Raw genomic sequence first — 21,175 nt, 5'->3', positions numbered from 1 at the left:
GGGCTGAGCGCGGTGTTCCGGGGTTGGGCGCTCCCCGCCCCGCCCCGGCTCCCGCCCCGGACCGGCCCCCGGACCGGCGCTCCCCGATGGGAGATGTAGTTCGGCCCCGGCGGGGCTGCTCCGGGGGGGATGGAGCCGCTGGGGATGCCCGGGGGACGCGTGAGGATGCGGGTACCCCTGGGGCTGGGATGGGGGAGCTCGGGGTTTGGCGCTGGCAGGGCTGTGCCAGGATGCTTTTGGGTCAGGATGGGGGTTTTCATGAGATGCTTCGAGGCCGGGACAGGGTTTTAATGGGATGCCTTGGGTCTGGGACGGGGTTTTAATGGGATGCTTTTGGGCTGTGCTGGGCTCTTCATGTGATGCTTTGGGGCTGGGATGGGCTTTCCATGAGTGCTTTTGGGCCGGGTCATGCTTTTCACGGGATGCTCTTTCATGGGATGATGTTTTCATGGGGTTTTCCCTGCCCCGGAAGGATTGGGGTGCTGCTTGGTGTGGGCACAGCATGGCAGCTGTGCTGCCCCACTGGAATGTGGGTTTTCAGATGGCTCTGTGCTGGAGCATCCCCCCCACTGTGAGGACTGCAGTGCTATGGGTTTATAATCAGCAGCACACTTGGAGGGCCCTGTGTGATGTTGCCCCCTGGCACTGTGCTCTCAGATCATAGTCAGAGAAGGGCATTTCATGCCTTCATTAATTATGTGCTGCTTTCAAGTCCCCCTCCTTATTTAGCCTGTGTCCGTGCTCAGTATCCCAGATGGATGGCAGCTCTTCCTGGATAACTTGCCAAAAGCAAGCACGTCCTCAGCAGCCCAGCACGAAGCCGACAAACATGGGTGTCAATGACTGCTTCTATTTTTGGCTGTGTTACTATGCTCTGAGAGCTTTCCCTAGTGTGCTTTCTTGATCTCCAGCTTGTGCATGGTGGCAAGGTACCAGACCCTGAGGGTTCTCAAAGTGCCCACCAAGCCAGCAGTTGCTGAAGTTTCCTCCCCCTTACCAGGAACTTCCCCAGCCTGTGGGAAAGGGTCAGAGGGGAACTGGTGCAAGCCAGTTTTAATGAAAGCCCATATTTGCCCTTCCCCATTGCCATGGGGCAGAGTAAGCCTCTGAGATAAACTAACGCTCCTTGGCATTGCCAGGAGACCATTTCCAGCAGGTCTCCCTCCCTGCAAACACCCTCTCTCTCTTTTATAGTCATTTCCCTAAAATGTTCTTTCCCAGAGCCATGCCAATCCAGGAAAATACTCCTGTTTCTAAGTGGAGAAGACCTTGAGAAACTTCTCTCTGAGCCTCAGGCATAGGGAAATCTATGGGAAACCCAATACTCTCTGTTTATTCTCATTGTTTGGTTTCAGTTTCAGATCTCTGGAATTTAAAGCCAGTCATATGTTTTCTGCAAAGCCTCACACCTAATTTTGGCCTATGGGGGGTTAATGCAGTAGCAGAGTGATGACTGTGCTGTCTGGACAGCCTCCCTTCTGCCCTTGCTGCTTCCCCAGGGCTGAAAAAAGCTGCTTCAGCAACAGAGACATCCTAAAGGTAAACATGTGGGGATTAAAAGGTGCTGCTGGACCTGGAGTGGGTGAAGGACAGTGATAATTACTGCATAACAAACAGCGTGACCAGAGAACAGGTTCTTGATAAGTAGAGCACACAATGACAACAGAAAATACAAGAGCAGCACAAGAAACACTGAAGTGGTCTGTGAGGATGCTAAGCTACAACATGCATCCTGGCTCAGGGATGTCAGCGGGATTTCAGGGGTCGTACAGTCCCAAGGATGGCCAGGTGAGACCAGGCATAGCATCAGCTGTCCTGGCAGGTAAATCTGGCAACTGGTTCTCTGCAGGTGGCAACAACATTCTCCACAGCCCAGCACTGCAGTGGTGTCCTGCCCTGATCAGGTTCACTCACACTGTGAGATGGAGATGTGAGGGCTGCATCACTGCCTGTGTGGGCATCATGGTAGGACCTGCTACCCCTCGGTGTCTGCAGTCTGACCCATCCTAGGCAGGTGGGTTTTGGGGGTTACAGCTTGGGCATGCTGTGCAAAAAGGTCTCCAACCTTGCCTCCTGCAAGAAGCAATGTCAGCCTTGTGCTGCAGAGCTCGAGGTGCTGGTAGCACCTGAGGCAGCTCCAGTTTGGGGGGGTCTAGCGGGGCTGGACTCCACCTTGGGCAGAAGGGGAGGTGAGAGGAGTGCTTATTCCAGGCTATGTGGTTGTAGGGACCTGTTGTCCAGGTGATGTATTTGCCCTTATTGACAAAAACTGTGTTGTGCTGTGTAATGCAAAAGTGACAGACAGAGGTGCCCTGTGGTGCTGGGGGCAAGGGGGGATGTCCAGAGCGTCCCAACTGTTCCCCCACTCTGTGAAAGACAATGCCACAGGGTGAGGGGACATGTCAGGGGTGCTGATCCTGAGGTTCTTGTCAAGGATCTGTTATGGAGGTGACACCCATCACTTGCAGCTCATTGGCCACTTGTCCCTGCCTGTGCAGCCCTGGTCCCTGGGGACTCTCCTGGAGAGTATCCCTGAGGTAGCACCTACCACCAGAGGGTATTTATGGGATACCAGGGGACAAAACATTAGGGATCAGCAGATATCCCTGGGATAGCGACAGTCTCAGTCCAGGGAGGGAGATGGGTGGCCATGGCAAAGCTACAAGCACAGATACTGAGGGAGCATCCCTTTGCCGCTGGAAGGGGGACACAGGATGCAAAAGGAGGATAAACAGAGCCACTGCCAGCATCTTCAGCCTCCTGACCCCATGGAGATGTGCCCTGTGTGACTCAGGGGGACAGCTGGCACCTCACCAGTACCTTCAGACCTGCCCAGCCAGTACTTCTTGGGCCAGTAAGCAGCAGGGTGATGGTGCTGCTGTAGTATTCCTGCATTGCCACCTCTATCAAATGCTTGGTCTGACCTTGGCTCGATGGATTTTGTAACAGGGGCGTTGTTAATCCCTACAGACAGCAGGGAGTGGGAAGAGACACCCATACCATGTGGCAGCATCTGTCTTCACAGCCATGGGGACACACGGTGAAGCCGATTATCAGGCAGGATCTAATGCTGGAAATGCAGCTGTACATCTGACACCAAGCCTCCCTTACAGTGGGTGGGCCTGGGGCTCATTGCAGCACCGTGATCCTTCCTCCAGGCTCCCTGCTCACCCAAAACCAGGGGATGAAGGATGGCTGGGCATCACTGGCTCCTCTCCCCCTACAGCCAGGGTGGGCAAAGGCATCTGGGCACTTTGCCTTAGTGGGAGATGGGAGTGAGTGCACTGGGAATGGGGCCAGCACAGGTGGAGAGTTACACAACCAAAGCAATGTCCTACAGCTGGCAAGGCCAGAGAGGGCTGGGTCTTGTGGGGCAGAGGGGTGCCCTGGTTGGTAGTGTGCTCCATTTCTGTCCCTGCACAGCAGTGACATCCGTCTCTGTGCCCTCTGCTCACTCCCTCATTATAATGCACATGCTAACGAGGCTGTAGGAGATGAGATGGTTTGCAGTGAGCTTTGCCTCAGTGCCTGAGACCTTCTTAGCCCCTGTGGGGAAAGCTGTGTCCCACAGACACACACACACAGACCTCAGCTCAGGGATCCCTCTTCCTCCAGGACCAGGGCTGGGAGGAGTATTTTGGTGCTCAGATCTTTCCCCAGCCCTTCACACGGTCCCCCTGTCATGGGAAGCCCCTCATCAGAACTGATCTGAGCCTGAGGGCTGTGTTGGAGCAGCTCTCAGAGCCACCCTGTGTGCCCCCCCATCATCACCATGTCACGCAGCAGCCCTGGTCTGAGCCCTGCCTCAGTTTCCCTTTCCTAAGCAGAGCCTGCTTCCAAACCTGTGCACTCCAAAACCTACTGATGGACAGGGCTGATGTGTGAGAGCTCTTCCTGGTGACTGCCAGGCCTCAGAGCCCAAAGCCACTGCAGGATGCAGCTCCAGGAGACAAGAAGTCAGCAAGCAGTGGCCGTGAGCTGTCAATCACCTCCTAATCAGGAAGCAATTCCCCCCTGTGCCGCCCCTCTGCAGCAGCAGTTGTGTAGGGGTAGAAACCCTGAAGTTTTCTCCTCCTGCAGCATTTATGTGTTTTACAAACTTGTTCTCTTTCCAGAGCTGCTGTGGAGTCTGCTCTTGGATGGTCTTTCTGACAAAGCTCAGCAGGCAGTAGGAGCTGATGTTAAGTGCTGATGGGAGCCTTGTGTTTTTTGGAGAAGAGTAACATGTTGCTGCAGCCTGCTGGGACAGGGCTGGGCCTGGGGACTTGCAGCCCACACAGGAAGGGGAACGGGGCTGGTGCCACTGCTCTGCCAGCCCTGGGTGGTGCTTATGTGATTAGTGATGCCACAGAATGGGAGCAGGTGGATTTGGTGGCTTTCTGTCAGCCCCATAGCTATACTCCAGTTCTAGCCCAGGGCAGAGCAATTTCTGCCTGCATCACTCCTGGGCTGCACCCTCCTGATTTTATCCTGGCTCCCAGCTTCCTCCCCTCCTGCAGGCAACTACCTAACAATGGTAGGAAACAGTTTCAGCTGGTCCTAGTCAAGATAATTTTATTTTGGGAGGTGCAGAAATGATTGTGGTTTTTCCAGCCCCTTTCTCCTGTATTTGCTTGGAAATCCTGCATCAATCCAGCTGCAGGCAAAGAGCCCCACACCAGCACAGCCAGTGCCCACAGCACAGCACCAGGAACAGCTACCCCAGCCTCTGTGGTAGCCAGGGGAATTATGACCTGCTCTGCCTCCCCTTTTTAATTAGAAGCTGGATTTAGGTGATCCTGTGTGGCTTGTTTTCTCTTCCATTCTGAGTAATGGGCTCTGCAGTCAGCGTGAGAGATCCTCATCCATCTCAGCGCAGAAAGGCAGCTGGATTATGCCAGGGAGGGATTTGCATGCGCTGGGTTTGCTTTTCCTGGAGCTGGGGAGTTGAGCAGAATCCCTGCCCCTGCAGGGATGGGGACAGGCCAAGCCCTGCTCTGGCCTGGCTTGTCACGCAGTGCTGACACGGAGCCCTGCTGTGCTCCCAGTTCCAGCTCCTCTGCTGCTGCGTTTTCGGAGATGACTGGTGCAGACCCAAGCCTGTCTTGGCAGAGTGGATGCCAACCTGTGCCCCTGAAGGGATGCAGAGCCATGCTTGGTTTGCTGCTGGCGACGGTGGGGTCAGGCAGCCCGTGGCACCTGAGTGGCTCCAGGCAAACATGAAAATGTGCCGTTAGAGGTGAAGAAAACAAGTGGCCCCTGATTTTCACACCCCACTGGACTCTGTTGAGCCAGGTTTAGGCTCTTCATCAGCCCCATCCCCTCCTGGGAATCAGTGGGAGGCTGTGAGGGAAGGGTGAAGCACCCCAGGACACAGGTCTGGGGAACACTGCTCTGCAGAGAGGTGGAGTCCAAGCCTCTCAGTTGTGGGGGGACTAATCCTACTCCAGTGAACCACTGGACCCCATGGCTGTCCCCTGTCCCTGGTGGTCCATCTGTTTTCCAGCTGCTGGTGCTTTAAAATCAGTGCTTGGCTCCTGATTGTTGGCCAACACCTTTGAGGGGCAGAAGGGCTGCAGAAAAGGTTATTTCACCCATTGATGTCATACAGATGCCGAGTTTCTTTCTGCTTGTTGCAGACCAGATATAGGGGCTGGGTCCAGCCTTGTGCGCTTTCCCACTGCTTTGGGGACAAGTGTAGGTGGGGAGCTGGCCAGTTCCTAAATATTTACTTCTCCCATACAGCACAGCTCCACACCAGTTGCTGTTTCCCAGCACAAGCAGGCTGGTATTAGCCATGGGATGAAGGCTGCACCCCTGATTTCAGTATCTGTGACTGCTGGAGGCTCAGAGAAGATGGCACAGCTCACATCCTCTTGCCTCAGTTCTCTCCAATGAAAAAAGGCTGGCAGGCTCATTTTCATATGTATGCTTTTTAATATCATTAATTCCGTTACACTACACACAACCAGTAACAATGATAAATACTGCAATGGAAATGTTAAAAAATATATTATACATGTTTCATGTTTTTGAAAAAAAAAACCTCCACATTTTTAAATAAATTAATGCATAAAACTGATGGTAGAAAAGAGAAAACCCAAAACAAACCACAACACAACTGATCTGTTTAAGGCAATACTCTACACAGACGGGAACAAAAGTACAATAGTGTGCTACATGATCTGAACAGGAAAAAAAACTAAAAAAAGAAAACCCATACAAGATGCAGATTGATGCTTCGGGAGTGAAAAAACTCCCCAAACCAGATAATAAAACCAATGGCCAAGTTAAGTGCAGCATTAATACACTCTGCATGTCAAATGATTAGCAGGTTCCTAACAAGGACTAAGGTCAAGCTACAACAAATTTATTTTCCTAATTAAAAGGTTATTCAGGTCAAACCCTACATTTAACTCTATTTGCATTTGGCTGTTTCAGCTATGTTTCACTATATGCAAGGACAGCCAGAAATTCATCTCCTGCTCTTGAGATTAACACAAAGGTCGGGAGGTCTCTCCTCCTGAAATGTATTTCCATTAAATAAATCCAAAAAGGATCTTGCTTTTGGTGACCCTGAAATGCCTCTAGACACCCCCTCCCCTGGGTTGCCAGGCACCACATGGGGAATGGAGACCTGGAAAGCATTTGCTTAGGATGAGTTTTTTTTCCATGCTGAGGACACAAAATGGAAGTGCAGATTTGATCCAGATTTGGAGGAGTGCTGTTTTTCTGTCTGCCAGAAATGTCCATCTGGAGCCTGCTGAAAGTACTTTGCCAGCATGGGAGAAACCCATCCTATATCCAGGCTCTGGATACAGCCACAACATTTGCTATTAAGGTTGGTGCAAAGCTCCACACCTGCCTGGACAGCCAATGAACCCCAATTATTAATGCAGCCCAGAACTTGGCCACTGGAAGATGGACAATAATCATAATGCCAAAATATCCCCTTCTCCCTCAAAAAAGAAAAGAAAAGGGACAGTAGCCACTTTCTGCCAACTTCCCCAGGTGGATCCCCATCAGCTGCCACCCATGCAAGACTGGCAGTGCCAGATCTCACCAGCATTAACCCAGTACATTCCCAGTAAGGTGCATGTCTGCAAGGTGCTGCTGGGGGCAAAGAAGCTTCCTGGGTCATGGCCACAGCCTCCTGTACTGCCCTGCTAGAGTGTGTGGGAAGGAAGCCATGGTACACAAGGAAAGAAACCCTAGTGGAATTACTAGACTGGTGCAGGCCAACAACTGTCCACGCTGCCTTGGGTTCAGGCGGGAAAGGGGGATGCAGAACTGGGCTGAGAATCACTTTGGTGCAACTGCCTCTGATGCTCATCACTAGTGCATGGGGCGGTGGGAGGAAAGGTGATGGCTGCTTTGAGAAAAGGGGAGTGGAAGGAGGACGTGTGTGCAATATAACAAGGCTTGCAATTCTAGCACTAACCACTGGACATGGATACCGAAGATTACCTGTGACAACTAGCTATCCTTCTACTGCTGCTGCTCCTTCCCCCACTTACTGATCTGATTCTGCTTCAGTTTGGGAAGCCATGGCTGTTTGGCATGATGTCCAGTGCCGACTCACCCACTCCAGTCCTTACCCTGCCGTGGAGTGATTCTGCTACAGGTTGTACAGTGAGGTCTGGAAATCACGTTAGGCACAGACCAGCTCTGCACGACAGGTAGCACCTGCTTTCAGACCCATCAGAAAGCTATTCAATGGCAGCTGATTTCCTTTATTAAACTGAAGGTTCAATGACCCCTGTGGAAGGAGTAAAAATGGTTTAAAAAGTGCAAAAAGGGTGTGTGCGTGTAGAAATTCTGAATTGTCTCCACAAGAGTCTTTCTCCCGGCAGAACTATAGCCCTACCAGCGTGTCTTGCAGCCCCTGTCCCAGTGCAGCAAGAACACAGCCAGCAGGCTTCCCACTGGCACCTCTGCTGCAAGTCTCCAGCCTGCACCAGGAGCACCTGGGCTGGCAGGTCTGGGACCTGGTGTGTGGGCCCCAGACCTCCCACAGCACTGAGACTGGGAGGGTGAAGGCCGGCTTGGCTGGCTGGATCTCACCACTTGCCTGGTGAACCCTCACCCTCACAGCCATCAGGTGGCTGAAGAGGAATCCCAGCCTGCTGTCTGCCTCACAGCCCACCCTGTTCATTGGATTTTCTGCTGGTCTGAAGTTTGCTTGGCGTTTGTCTCAGGACACACACAGCTGCAAGCCAAACACAGCTGCTACCACAGCTTTTCCATGCAAAGAAACTGAGCAAAGAAACCTGTGAACTGGAGATGGAGAGAAAGGTGACAAAAAACAGAAGGTCTGTCATGAAAAGTGCTTGACCGAGTTTTTCAGCTCTCTCCCTGTGTCTGTATTACATCTCTCAACAAACTGTGTCTCCCAAATCACAGAGGCTTGAGGAAGGTTGGCAACAAATGGAGTCGCAGCTTATTTGGGTGGCAGAAGCAAGAAAGCCTAGGTGAAGAGCAATGCTTCCCAGAGAGCTCACCTGAGACAGCTGGATGAGCAACCGAGGAGAAATGTTGCTCTGGGAAAGTAAAAATCTCATCAGGTAACAGGACTTATCTCAGCATGGCCTTTGGGTGACCTTTTCTTTTCCTAGTGCCTGCTGTGCTGCTTTCCAGAGACATGTCTGAGACAGTCACATTTTAATGAGGTTTATTTTGTACTTTCCACTCCCTGATCCAATCCCACCACCTGTACCATGAATTTGTTACTATGGAAATGGCTCAATAGACCAGGTGCCATCAGCGAGGTGGGCACCTTCCACAAGCAAATTCATCTTTTGTTGGAGCAGCTTTTTAGAGAAAGCAAAAGGCTCGAAGTCACCACAAGTGGCAAATGGATCTGGGAAGCAATGGGAAAAGCTGCTCTCCACGGGCAGCAGGGAAAGGTGCAGCCTGTCCTGCCAGCATCCATGCTGCTCTGTGACATGTCTTGCTGCATGGCCACAGTGCTCTGCTCTGTGTAATTCCAGTTAGTCCCAGCCTTTGCCTCCCCACCAGGCTGTCAAAGCTGCTTTCATCCTGGGATTGCCAGCAATGTCAAGTGGGGCAAAGGAAGGGATGTAGGTGTCATTTTTTGGGAAGCAATGCAGCAGTTAAGCTGCACAATACAGGGAGTTAAGATATCGATGACAGCCCCTGTGAGAAACCTCTGTTAATCTTCTGTAGGTAATTCCAGGTCACAAAGTCTCCCTCTATGCTACATTGCTGGTCCTTCTGCTTCAGAACTTGCATGGTTCTGTAATGGAGCTGGGTTTGTCTCATGAGATGCGGTTCAAGGTTTGGAGCAATCCCTCTCACAGCAGTCTTGAGAGGAAGTGACAAGGATGCCTAGAGCCTTAAAATGAAGATCCTTCCATGCCTTCCCAGCTAGCCCAGCTCACCCTGTGGCACTGCCTCTCTATACAGATGTTTCTTTTGAACATGCAGCCCAAGCTTGCTGAGCTGAGCAGCAGCCAGGTCACAAAGCCTACTGCATTCTAGGTAAGAGTGACCAAATCCCATGTGGGTTTGAAGTGAGAAAGGAAAAATAAAGGAGGAGCCCAGGCAAAACCACCAGTTTAATTGATGAGATGGTTGCTAAAAGCAAGAGCATGAAACTGCTGTCGGAATATCCCAAAAATGAGCCTTTAAATGCTCTGTTCCCCCTCATCAGTACTCGCCATCCCAAGCTGCACTCCTAAATTCCTTAATTCTGCTATCAGTGGATGGTGCTGTTGGGCCAACAAATCTTCTTACATGTTCCCTCTGGCAGCAGGCAAACTCAGAAGCCAATTGTGCAGGAGTCAGCTGCCAAATAACTAGAAAACACACCCTTGCCAAACATCTTCCTCCACAGTTGTTTAATACTTCCACTAACCTTCACCCTGCTGCCTTCTGGCCTGTGTGAGCAACATCACCAACGGGTAAACAGAGGGAAAGCAGAGTAGTACTCTGAAAACAGGAATTAAATTTCTACAGCATAGTATTTACATTCTGCCTGCAGACCTATCCTATTGTTGGTGCCTGTCACACACTCAGCAATGTCCATGCAGGGTGGTGGTTGCATCTTGGGGAGACAGGTTTCTCCCCCATGCTGCAGAAGGGAATGGACATTGAGAGGGGATGTGATTTGCCTGAGGTCAGAGCAAATACCAAGTGCCAGCAGCAGAAAGGGACCCCAGATCTCATTTCCGTGCTCTCACAGTCCAGCAGACCCTCCAGGGTTGTATTTGGCTGCGGTGCCAGCTCAGGGACATGGTGTTTCTGGTGTGTACATCTGAAAGTGAGCTTTGCTCCCTGCTGGCATCAGCACTGCACTGAGACAGATTAACTCAGACAACTGGGATCTGCTCTAGGCCAATACAGCACTTGGCAATCTTTCTAGTTACTTGTTTTCCTTTTCCTGTTGTTCCATCTGTTGCCCAGCTGGGTCCTTCCTTTCTTCAAAAGCATCCTCATGTTTCTGTTGAGTCACACACAGGGCACTGCACTTTTTAAGCCTCCTGCGTGCTCTGCACAGCTTGCAGGCCAGCCCAAGGACAGACTGTGCATGGGAAGGGAAGGATCCTACTCAGGACTGCAGACACGTGTCTCAGCCAGCACACAGCTGAACACAACGGGCACCTCCTTTTGAGACAAGAGCTAGTGAGACAAACCAAAGGAGCTGAGTCCATCCTGTCCATGGGGGAGCTGTCTGAAGTCCCTTTCAAAGCCCATGCAGCAGGCCCAGTCACCGGCTTTTGCAGCCCCAAGGCATCTGCAGGCAGGACAGCCAGAGGAGCACCGCAGACCCAACGGCCAAGCGCACGTTAGGGGCAGACATGCAGCAATGTCAGATTTGATCCTGTGACTCTTCCAAGGGTTGGCTTCAAGATGTGTCTGATAAGACATCAAATGAGCCTTCAAAATGGTCGCCTGGACATCAGCCTTCTTTCAGCCAAAGTTTATTTATAAACATCAGAAAAGCAGACGACCATGCCATCTGAAGTCCTTCCTCAAAACTAGGAGGATGTTCCTCCTCACAAAGATGTCTGGAAATGTGGAGTTTGCAGACCAGAGAGACAGAGCAGAGTGCCGACACCCTGGTGTTCAAATCCAGCTCACATTAAAGGATATTATCTGATATTTTATCAGATTAACATCTGATAAAAGGAAAGGACTCAGGTAATTTGGTGACTGACATTACATAAAAGCTAACAAAAATCCACTCTGGCTTTAAGAGGCATCAAATACAAATTCCTTTGTGGAGGCACCAGCATCAATACCCTTAAATCCTATTTTCATGGTAATTTTGATGGACAGCGATGCAGCATTTAATACTCCATGGTGTTCCTCCCTTGGGTTTTGGTACACCCTTGGACTGAAAATGGGGTCAGAGAAGACCATCTAATTTGGTGCAAAGACTGGAACACGGAACGATTCTCTTTCTTGCCTGCAATCTGCATTTTGGAGAATGCCTAGCAGCTCTGCAGATTTTACTGCTTTAAAATGCTGCAATAGAGAGTCAGGGTCCATGCTCTTTCCTTCTGCCCTCTCCTGGCCATGGTGGCAGAGACTGGTCTAAGGAGAGCAGTGCCAGAATAGCCATGACATACACCTTCCCAGGAAGTCACCACAGCATAACCTCCAACAAGGGTTGCTTGAGCAGAGAGGTTGAACCAGATGATCCCATTGTGATCCCTTCCAACCTTACCCATTCTGTGACCTTGTGATTTTGAGGGCATAAGGAAAACCTGCTGGTTTAAGCAAGGGTCGGAACACAACAGACCAGACAGAGGGAACCAGCCTAATCTGTAGTTAATACATACCAGTGGGCAGTACACCATATTCCATAACCAGCCAACAAACATCCATAATCATAACCTGCTTAAGGGGCTGCAGTTCAGAAGCATTAGTGTTCAATTTTCTGTGATAGCCAGATGTGCATTGCCTTAATCCACTCAGCCTTTCTGATAATGACCCTACACAGGTAACTACTTATCCCCACCCTTTCTACTTTATTCCCCTAATAAAATATATGAACACAAAGCATAGAGAGGAGAAGCCAAAAAATTGCCATTTTATGGTCCTGTACTGTCATGCCAAAACAGCTATTTGTGCAACCAACTCCTTCTGTGCACAGGCAAAAACATGTGGCTTGTGCTTCGGTCTGTATTTGGAGGAAGCACCAGGTGTAACATTTGATTTCATCTCCCTCCCTCCCTCCCTAATGGGTTGTACTAGAAGCAGATGCACATCACACAATGCAAAGGGCTGAAGGCAGTTGCAGAGTTGAGGAATGCCTCAGGGCACATGGCAGGCAAAAAACCAGCAACAGGGGCAATAAAAGGACTTGATCACAGTGCCATGGGACAGTGGTTATCATAGAGTCATTAAGGTTGAAAAAGACCTTCAAGATCATCATGTCCAACTGTTAATCCAGCACTGCCAAGTCCACCACTAAATGAAGGTCTGTCCCTTAGAAGAGAGGCCTTAACCCTGGGAGGTAACAGCGTCAGCAAGCCTCATTCTGTCCTAGAGTGAACAGAACAAGTGCTTAGTTATGGCTGGACTCAATGATCTTAAGGGTCTTTTCCAGTCCAGATGACTGCACGATTCTATGATGGCAGCATGACGGAGACCTGTGGGACCTGCAGTCCTCCATGGCTGACTCAGGAAAGCAGATGACTTGTTGCTCTAGCAGGCACACTGACATGCTCCGAGCTCCTGAGCAAGGGCTGTGGGAAAGGCTGAGCGTGTGCTGCCTGGCTGGAAGGCACAGAGACTGACCCAGGAGGGTAAATGTGATGAAGACATTCCATGGTACCAACGCTGAACTGCAGGATCAATGCAATGAAGACATTCCATGGTACCAATGATGAACTGCAAAGTCCCTCTTTAGAAGAGTTAAGATATAAAGAGCCTTGATCACGTCCTATAAGATTTGGTTTGACTACGGTGTTTCTATTAGGTTTTGACTACATTCCCCATTAAAAAAACTCATTAAGGAATGTTATCCCCTTTTATCTTTCTCTCGGATTGGTAGAGTGCTTCCCCCACCTCCAGACAACTTGCTAACCTCAATCTGAGCTGTATTTTGGAAATATTCCCCCTCAGCACTACCAGGTGGTGAGAAAAGGAGGAATTCATTTGAGGAACACTATTCCTACAGGAGTTGGCAAGTTAACCAGCACTTCTGCATGAAGAGGCAGGGATGCCCAGTAAACAGCACCACTCAAGTCATCTTTCTATGGCCTGGAGCCAGGGTGGCAGCGTGCTGTTTTAGGGAGGGGGGATAAGCACAGCTTTGAAAGTTGCTAGTGAATAGTAAAGCCCAGGAATCTTGTGTACCTGCTCTTTCACTCGTGCTGTGGATGGTATTGAGCTTTGCACTGCACAAAGTGAATCCCCAGGAATGTTAAACAAACCTCCTCCTAATCATGAATAGGATTTAAAGGTTCAGCTCACTTCATGCAGATTTCAGATGGAGGATGTGTCTCTTGTGGTGGAACTCAGGCTCTGCCTCATGACTCAGGAATTGTGATGGGAAGCTCAGAACTGCCCTCACATTTTCCATTCCCCAGGTTACAAAGCAAGTGACGACCCTAGGCAGGTGGTCCTTTCTCCTGATTGGGCAGGAAAACACACAGTTGTGCCTGTGGCAGAAGATTTCAACACTGAGAAAAATGTCAGCCTATCCCTTGCAGATGCTGAAGCCATCAGTATAAGACTGTCCAGGGAGTGGACACGTTTCCCAATTACAAAGTGATTTTGCATTCAAAACAATCTGCTGGTGAACTGGCAGCTCAGTCCAGCAACTTAATGTAACACCAGATTTCCTGACTATTCCAGCACCAGATAAACACATCTGCTATGACATGGGACAACTCTTAACACAGACCACCATATCTGGTTCACAAGTGGGCAGAGATGGGGTAAATTGTAGTTTCCTCTCATGGGTATTTTTCAGCTGAAGCTGTTCATAACCCTTCTGTTGCTGACAACTTCCCTGAAGTCCTTCACCACCACATAGATGACTTCAGCATTAATGAATCTCTCCCACAGGCACCAAGAGACATAGTATCAAGAGAATATCAAGAGTCAAGCGCTGTTCCAATGCACTTTCTTCAACTACCTTCTACAGCACTGATGTTCAGACTGTACAGCTCTAGTCCTGTCTTGTGCAGGACTCATTTCTTCTTAGTTGAACAAAGTTTAAGATTTTTGGAAAGAGACGGGTTGCACAGGAATTAAGTATAGGCTGAAGTCAGAATACATGACTGAACTGAACTAATGATTGGTATTCCTGGGCAAGGAGTGAATCCCTGAAGTGCACAGATGGATTGCAGATCGAATCTGATGCGTTTGTTTGGTGATAATTTATGTGGCGCTAAGGGTAGATTGCATTGGCTTTGTGATGAAACAGCTCTAGCTAGTACTAACTCACAGTGAAATGTCACCTATTTGTCCCTTTTGTGAGTGAATGAATTATGTCATGCTAGTTCTGGCTAGCCTTGCCATAAGAAAGGATGCCCTGGTCCGTTCCCATTCCTGTGCCCCAGTTATAGTATCATTTTGGTTATGTAAATGAAACAGGTTTAGTGAATGAATTAAGAACTGACTTCCTCTCATTGGTAAAACATTTTGATACCTCCAACTCATGCTAATCTAGCAGATGGATTGGTTTCAGTGGGCAGGATCACCTGAAGCCCCATCTGACCCTTCCCATTCTGGAAAAGACACTTTACAAAATATCCCCAGTGCCTAAACTAATCAAGGAGGTATCTCTGGACCCCTCTGCATTCGCTCTCCAGACCAGTCAGTTCTGCCAGGCACTACCTGGCACTTTGAGCAACTTCTCTTTTGTTTAACCATAGTTTAAAATAACTTATCCACCAATCATAAAATGAATTTTTTGGTTTCTCCTGGCTCCATGAACACAAAGAGGTGCACGTCCTACCATAGGAGGAAGCAATGGCTGTTAAGTTTTACAGTTATAGTGGAAAGCACTGATCACAGCCTGCCGGCCTCACTACTGGATGTGACAGGCGGTGGAGGAGGTGGCTTGGCAACACATGCAGGTAGGGTTGACCGATTTAGGGGGGATTAGGTCGAGGTCCTCGTCATCTGGGATCTCATCTAACCGGTACCCATCCTTTAGCAGCTGGATGTTCAAGTCTTGGTTGATCTGCTATAGACAAAGAGACAAACAGTCAAACACTCGAGACTTCTTGCTTCTGGTGGTCAGAAGATCAAGGAGGTCCCTTATTCTGGGATATATTTCCCCATCATTAATAGCTGGTCCACTAATGAAACAGTTCTAGTTTTTGACCACAGGTGAGGGGAGGGTTGCCTTCTGGACTGGCTTCTTCCAGGATAGGAATATCTAGAATGAAATACGCTATTCTATTCTGCAGTATTTCTTCCCTTAAAACAGTAAAGTAATGTAACAATAATATTTACTGGCAGCTGGACAGTCCCCCCTCTCAGTCTGGGGCACACTATAGCAGTTAAAAGATGGTAAAGTTTGGCTCTTTGTGATCTCAGATCCAAGTGCTGGACGAACAACACTTTGTCAGGGCACAGAGACAGCTCAGATCATCTGATCTAGTCCCTGCTCTTAGCTGTTTCGCTGTGCTTCAGAAGTATTTTGCCCAGAAAAGGATACAGGGGGGAAGAGTTACCAGTGGCTTGTGTGCAGAATGGCTGCTCAGCACCCTGGATGTAAAATCAGATCCTGCAGAAGCAGTAGCCAGAGGCTGAGCACCTAATTCATTAGAGAGTTTGGGAATATAGTGAGAAACAATGTAGGATTAACAAGCCTGGGCTTCCTGCCTTTTCTCTTTGAAAGGGCAGGAGTTCATATCTGCAAGCCCTCCCTGGAATTTCTGCCTACTCCAAGTAAACACACACTGGGTGACCCTGACCACTGCAATAACTGGAAATCACAGCACACCCTCAGATCCTTTATTTGTGTCCTTGGCAACCATATAGTTGCTGAGCTGCTGTGACAGATAAAATGATGGTTTTGCACCACATGGGCCAACATTTCAGGACTAAGCAGAACTGGGAAAAGCCTGAGTGAAGCCAAAGGTACCTGTGAAAACAGCTGATGGGCAGATCCCTGTGCCATGGCAGTGTAGGCACGAAGCCAACTGGATCCCAAGGAAGAAAGCAACATGACACAGTTTCTGCCATGGCCCCTTCCAGACTCACAGAGTCTATACCACCAGTAAATTGGCTGTGTAGCCATTTCTGGCAGTGCAAGGCCACTCTAAGCCATTTCTGGCTGCTCTATCATTGGCATTCATGGTAAGCATGCCAGGAGACAGTATAACTCACCTCAGCTGATGAGTATCCCGAGGAGGAATATCTGGACATATCAAAGTCATCATCACTGCAGGGAAGGACAAGATATAGCAAGAATGAAATAGTTAGATTAGACGTGTATTCCCTACTTAGCCATATCTTTCTCGTGCCATGAAACTGTTCCTGAGGCACAGAGAAGTGACATCAAGGGAGCCTGTAGAGCAACTTTCATCTTTTCATCACAGTGCTCTTTTACTCACAGCTCTTTTGACTTGTTCACACACACATGCCTATCATGGCATAGGCCAAAGAGAACAGTGGAGGGAAGAGTGTGAGCAAGAGCAGTTTCAGCAGGAGTCGGCTCCAGTGGTGCCCTCTGGCATGAAAAATCGATTACACCATCATGCATAATCACCTTTTTAACCCTTCACATACCTGTCCGTATCCAGGGCTACCAGTGGCTTCTCATCTGGACTCTGGTCTAGTGAAGAATAGCCCTTATTGGGAACGACGAGCCTGAAAGAATTAAATGTTGTCCATTAACCATACAGGAAAGCTCAGTAGCATACATTAGCTAGGGTAAAGTCCTATGGTAGCTGGCTTTCCCCATGTCATTTCCTCACAAGCTCTCCCCTATTGGTGAAGATGTTCATATGGGTGCAATTCAGAAGAAGCAAGTTCTGTCTCTGGGTAGCTTAGAGTAGTTTCACAGGGAGAAATGCTGGATGTGCTTTGGGAACATGCTCCTCCGTGGAAGAAAAAAACCCACTGGGATACTGCACTTCATGCTGCTAAACCTGTTTGGCTAGCACTGCTTGTCATACCAGATTGCTCCTTTTCGTGTTGTTTTCTTTTTCCTGGCAATGAGTACATGACACTAGCAATAAATACCTTCCTAGGGGAAGGCAGAGGCTCAGTGACCCTACTATTCTATTATTGGAAACCAGGGACGTGATGTGGTCTTTCTGTCTGAGTCCCTATTGGGGCCCCCAGCAACACAACACGTCTGAGGTCTCAGTCCTAAATTTAGGAGTATTAGAAATATGAGCTGGTGGGTCCAGTGTAAGAGACCAGTCAGACCAGCACTTTTTAAATTTGTAAATTTTGTAATGAATTTCACTTCATCAATAGTGTTACAAAGGCTGAGGATGACTTCGCACCTTTAATTGTCTGAGAGAGTTTGTGAAATGGAATACAGGCTTCAGAGCTTCTAGGATAAGGAAAATATGTTAATACAATGGTATCTACTTCACAACAGAGTTCTTTCATCCAAAAAACTTCACACTTTGGTTCATATTTAAAATGAGATTAACCAAACCAAGCAAATGAAATAAGATTCTTTGTTCAGTAGATAGGAACCATGAGTGAAGAAAAGCTCCTCATTCCATGGGTTAACTGAGGTTTTCTCCCAAAAACTCTTTAACAACACACTGTGACACAAAATGATGCTTCACTGAGAGTTTGAGAAATTCAAATCTAAAGATGATAATCCATCTCATCCATGCTCCAACTGCTCTCTAACTTCCTGAAAGTGTCTTTTTTGCTTCTGCTCAGAAAATTGCAGCAAGCCATTAACAGTTTTAGGAGTACAAGTCCTGGCAGGCTCTGACGATGGGCAGGCTCAAAGAGAGTAAAATATATCAAATGTTATAACAAAGCAAATATATAGGTTCACATTTAGTTATATTTTCCTGCTTTGTTCACCGAAATGTAAATTAAATAAATTAATTTTAAAACTGATGCAGAATTTCCAACCTGTTGCACCAAGGGACTGGAGAAAATGCAATCCACTTGCAAAATTCAACAGCCCGTCTCAGAGCACGAGGATAGTCCTTTTGCTCCTGAAGTATGTAGCCAGGAAGTCAAGAAGCAAAGATGTCTAGAACCAAAGCTGAGATCTGGCAGCAGTAGCTTGCCCATACAGATATCAGAAGTACTGATTTCCATTCTTGTTCTTCAGTTTTCCAGTCCCTGCTCCATATATATTCACTGACAGTTGCTATTATATCATTGGTGAACAAAGCACTCTCAGGGGATCTAGCAGAAGAACCCTTTGTGGTGATATTTACTTGATGACAAAAAAAATCACTACATCTTTTTCTTGAGAAATGTCTTTTTCCTTAATAACACAGAACTTGAATTTTACTGCAGCAGATAAAAACTCTTATAATGTCTCTGCCCCTGATTTAAGTCTTTCCCTCACATTCTGATCGACCTTATTGTCACTTCTCACTGTCCTTGGAATAAAGTCAGGTAGCAGTGGTAGCTGCTTTCATCTGCAGCTGTCCCAGTATGAGCTTCTTGTCTTGGTGGTTTTGCTCACTTAACATGAAACATGTTACAACACAAATCCGAGTTTAGGTTATCCTGAGTGGACTGTAGCATCCAGCTGTGCCCAAGTGGTGTGGATGGTGTTGTGGGCTCTGCCTGTGCTCACAGGAAATGTACAGCATCACCCCAACCTTGTTCACATTTTATTTGCTCTTAGGGAGACTGAGTGTGTTATAGATCCAGTTACTTTCACTTCTAAGGCTGGCTCTGTCCTTTTCCCAGGGAGAACCAAATGGTGAAGGCAACCTTGTACTAGAGGCTGGATGTCAGAAATCCATAGAAATAATACAGAATAACAGAGGCCTTGGGAAAGGAGGAAGAGGTGGAGAACTGGGAGAGACAGTGTGGTTTGCCTAGATGAAGGAAAACATACTTGATGAGAACAGCAGAACTGTTGAAAAGGGGGCGATGCCATTAGCTTATTCTCCTGCATAGACCAGAGGAAGCCAACAGCATACCTGGAAACTTGGAAGTTTTGCGGCATAACCTGCTGGAATATCTCCTGTTATACTGCAACTGTTACACTGTGAAAAGCTGTTTAAACAATCTTGTGGCATTTCTGCCTTCCTTATGCTGCCCTGTCTGTGGCAAGACAGACTGAACCATTCTGAGGTGCTCAGACGTTCACAAGTGGAATAAAACTGAGCTGGCTGTTTGACAGCTTTTGTCAATAGGTGTCACTGTTCTGCTCTTCCCTTCTCAAATCTCTCCTCTTTCCATCGGCAGCTTGGAAACAACAACCTCTTCAAGCAGAAGTCACTAATTTTACAGGTAGGCATCCTATCTTCACTCCCTTACCATCTTCCTCCACTAATTTCAGTGTTTCTAAATCTCTCAATTAGCAAATCTGCAACCATTCCTCTTGGGATGCTAGTATGCAGCCTATTGCCAAAAGAAACCAAGCCTTTCCAGCTTGTATTTGGAAGACAAGGAGGAAGAGTGGGCATGGAAAAACCCAGCTGAGAACAGTTGCTGCATTTCTTGCTGCCATGAAGGGTCTGGCTCTACTATATGGTCTCAATGACCAGACACAGAGAGGAGGTAATGCAGCACATTCCATAAATATTGCAGAGGCTTACAAATAAAAGTTGATGAAGTCCTGGCATGATTTATGACTAGTATTTTGGGTTTTGGGAATTAATGTGAACAAGAAACCTCATCGCTCAGTTGCACTGTGTATAGACAACTCTGACCTGCAGCTCCTGTTCTACTTAAAATATGGTAATCCAGGCAATTTCCCCCTTCATCAGTAAACACCCAGCATTCAGCAGATTCTTCTGTCTTTTTAAGTGAGGACCTCCACTAAAAACTGCTACCTTTCTAGCACCACATAATCCTGCTAGATTAAAGCAGCATGTAGGCTCTGGGGCTTTCCTCCCTTCTGAATGTAGGTAAGTAGTATTTTGGTGTACTGAAGTTTCTGTGGAAAAAAATTGAAATACTCTAAAAGAAAATATTCATCAAGGAATGTCTTTGTTTACAGCAGTTTGTAGCACTGTCTGATAATATCATACAGAGATGTGCCAAAGCATCTCCAGTAAAACATGACCCTGCTGTTCCAAGGGTGGAGGAGGTGTATAGCAAGGCACAGAGAGACAGATTATTTACAAGCCTTCATTAAATCAGTCAGTATGGGGAAGGGGTCACCATCAAAAAGGAGCAGTGGAACTACTGTGATAAAAGCAGTCAAAGCAGAACTAAGCTCTAAGCTAGTTTGTTACACGAAGCAGCTCTGTACCTCTCCTGCTGGCAGGGTTAAGTGTTACATGAGACTACCCAGAACCTGCAAGACAGCCCTATCAAACCCCTGATTTCAACTAGGATGGGCTGCCTCTGCCTTCTGCAGGCTGCACTGTCACTGGTCCTGGGCTCAGCTGTCCCTGCATCTTCCCAGGGCACGCGATGCAACACAGCACAGGGCACTTGGGCCTGCCAGCTCCGGGAAGGGCCATCACTGCTCTTGCAGCATGTCTGGCAGTAGGCAACTGGCTACAAACATTGTCCTTGATCACCCTAATTCCCCAGGTATTGCAGCTTAGAGCACAGCTATGAGTACTTTTCCAGTCCTTTACCTTGTTCGTGCCATCACATTGTTCTTCTTGGGCTGCTGATTCACTGGGCTTCCCATGTTGCCATTCTTCAGGGAGCCCTTCCGAGCCAGCTCCCTCTGCTTCTCTGCATATGAGACACAAAGGGCAAAAGCAAAATCAGGGCAACAGCCTAGCTGGCCACCATACAGCTACAGAAATCCAGATTTGATAGTGGCAAAAAGCATAGCAGAATTAATAGCAAAGGACTTGAGCTCTACGTCTCTTTTGGAGGGACACTGCAAAGGCCAGATGAGCTGTGTTCCACTTTCTTAGAGGTCACCAGGGGCTAAAACTAATATACTCACAGCTAATTCACTCACAGCAGCTTCTGACATCAACACACTAAAATCTTCATCTCTAAGGTCTTGGAGCTTCTGGATGAGACCCAGTGGAAGCAGACAAAGGACAGAGACCTGGTCCCTGTCTGCAGCTGGTTGCTGCATGATACTGTGCTGTACTGATATGGTCCTGCCTCCAGCAGGGATAGG

At 48.2% G+C, this 21,175-nt stretch overlaps 1 protein-coding gene and 1 long non-coding RNA gene across 5 annotated transcripts in view; one reads left to right on the top strand and one right to left on the bottom strand.

Annotated features, from left to right (window-relative positions):
* Positions 1-71: 71 nt before the first annotated feature.
* On the top strand, positions 72-8,468 carry LOC108499324. The gene is made up of 4 exons (XR_001875507.1): positions 72-171; positions 1,356-1,539; positions 4,116-4,180; positions 8,383-8,468. It is a non-coding gene; the product is annotated as an uncharacterized LOC108499324 (long non-coding RNA).
* The window catches only part of FAM219A (family with sequence similarity 219 member A), a 95,754-nt gene continuing 80,475 nt past the window's right edge, over positions 5,897-21,175 (bottom strand). For 2 of the 4 annotated variants that reach the window (XM_017819017.1, XM_017819019.1), the window contains exons 3-6: positions 20,670-20,772; positions 16,702-16,782; positions 16,300-16,354; positions 5,897-15,145 (exon numbers count right to left, since the gene is read on the bottom strand). In XM_017819017.1, the coding sequence (XP_017674506.1) occupies positions 14,990-15,145; positions 16,300-16,354; positions 16,702-16,782; positions 20,670-20,772 (395 nt within the window). In that variant the 3' untranslated portion in view covers positions 5,897-14,989. Of the gene's footprint in view, positions 15,149-16,299; positions 16,355-16,701; positions 16,783-20,669; positions 20,773-21,175 lie in introns of all 4 variants that reach the window. The other 2 variants (XM_017819016.1, XM_017819018.1) reach the window with 1 other exon arrangement.

This window comes from Lepidothrix coronata, unplaced genomic scaffold (genome assembly GCF_001604755.1).
Source record: "Lepidothrix coronata isolate B3197 unplaced genomic scaffold, Lepidothrix_coronata-1.0 Scaffold72, whole genome shotgun sequence".
In the NCBI taxonomy this organism is placed as follows: Eukaryota; Metazoa; Chordata; class Aves; order Passeriformes; family Pipridae; genus Lepidothrix; species Lepidothrix coronata.
Note: the sequence above shows the minus strand (reverse complement) of the source record. Positions and strands in the feature narration are given on the sequence as shown.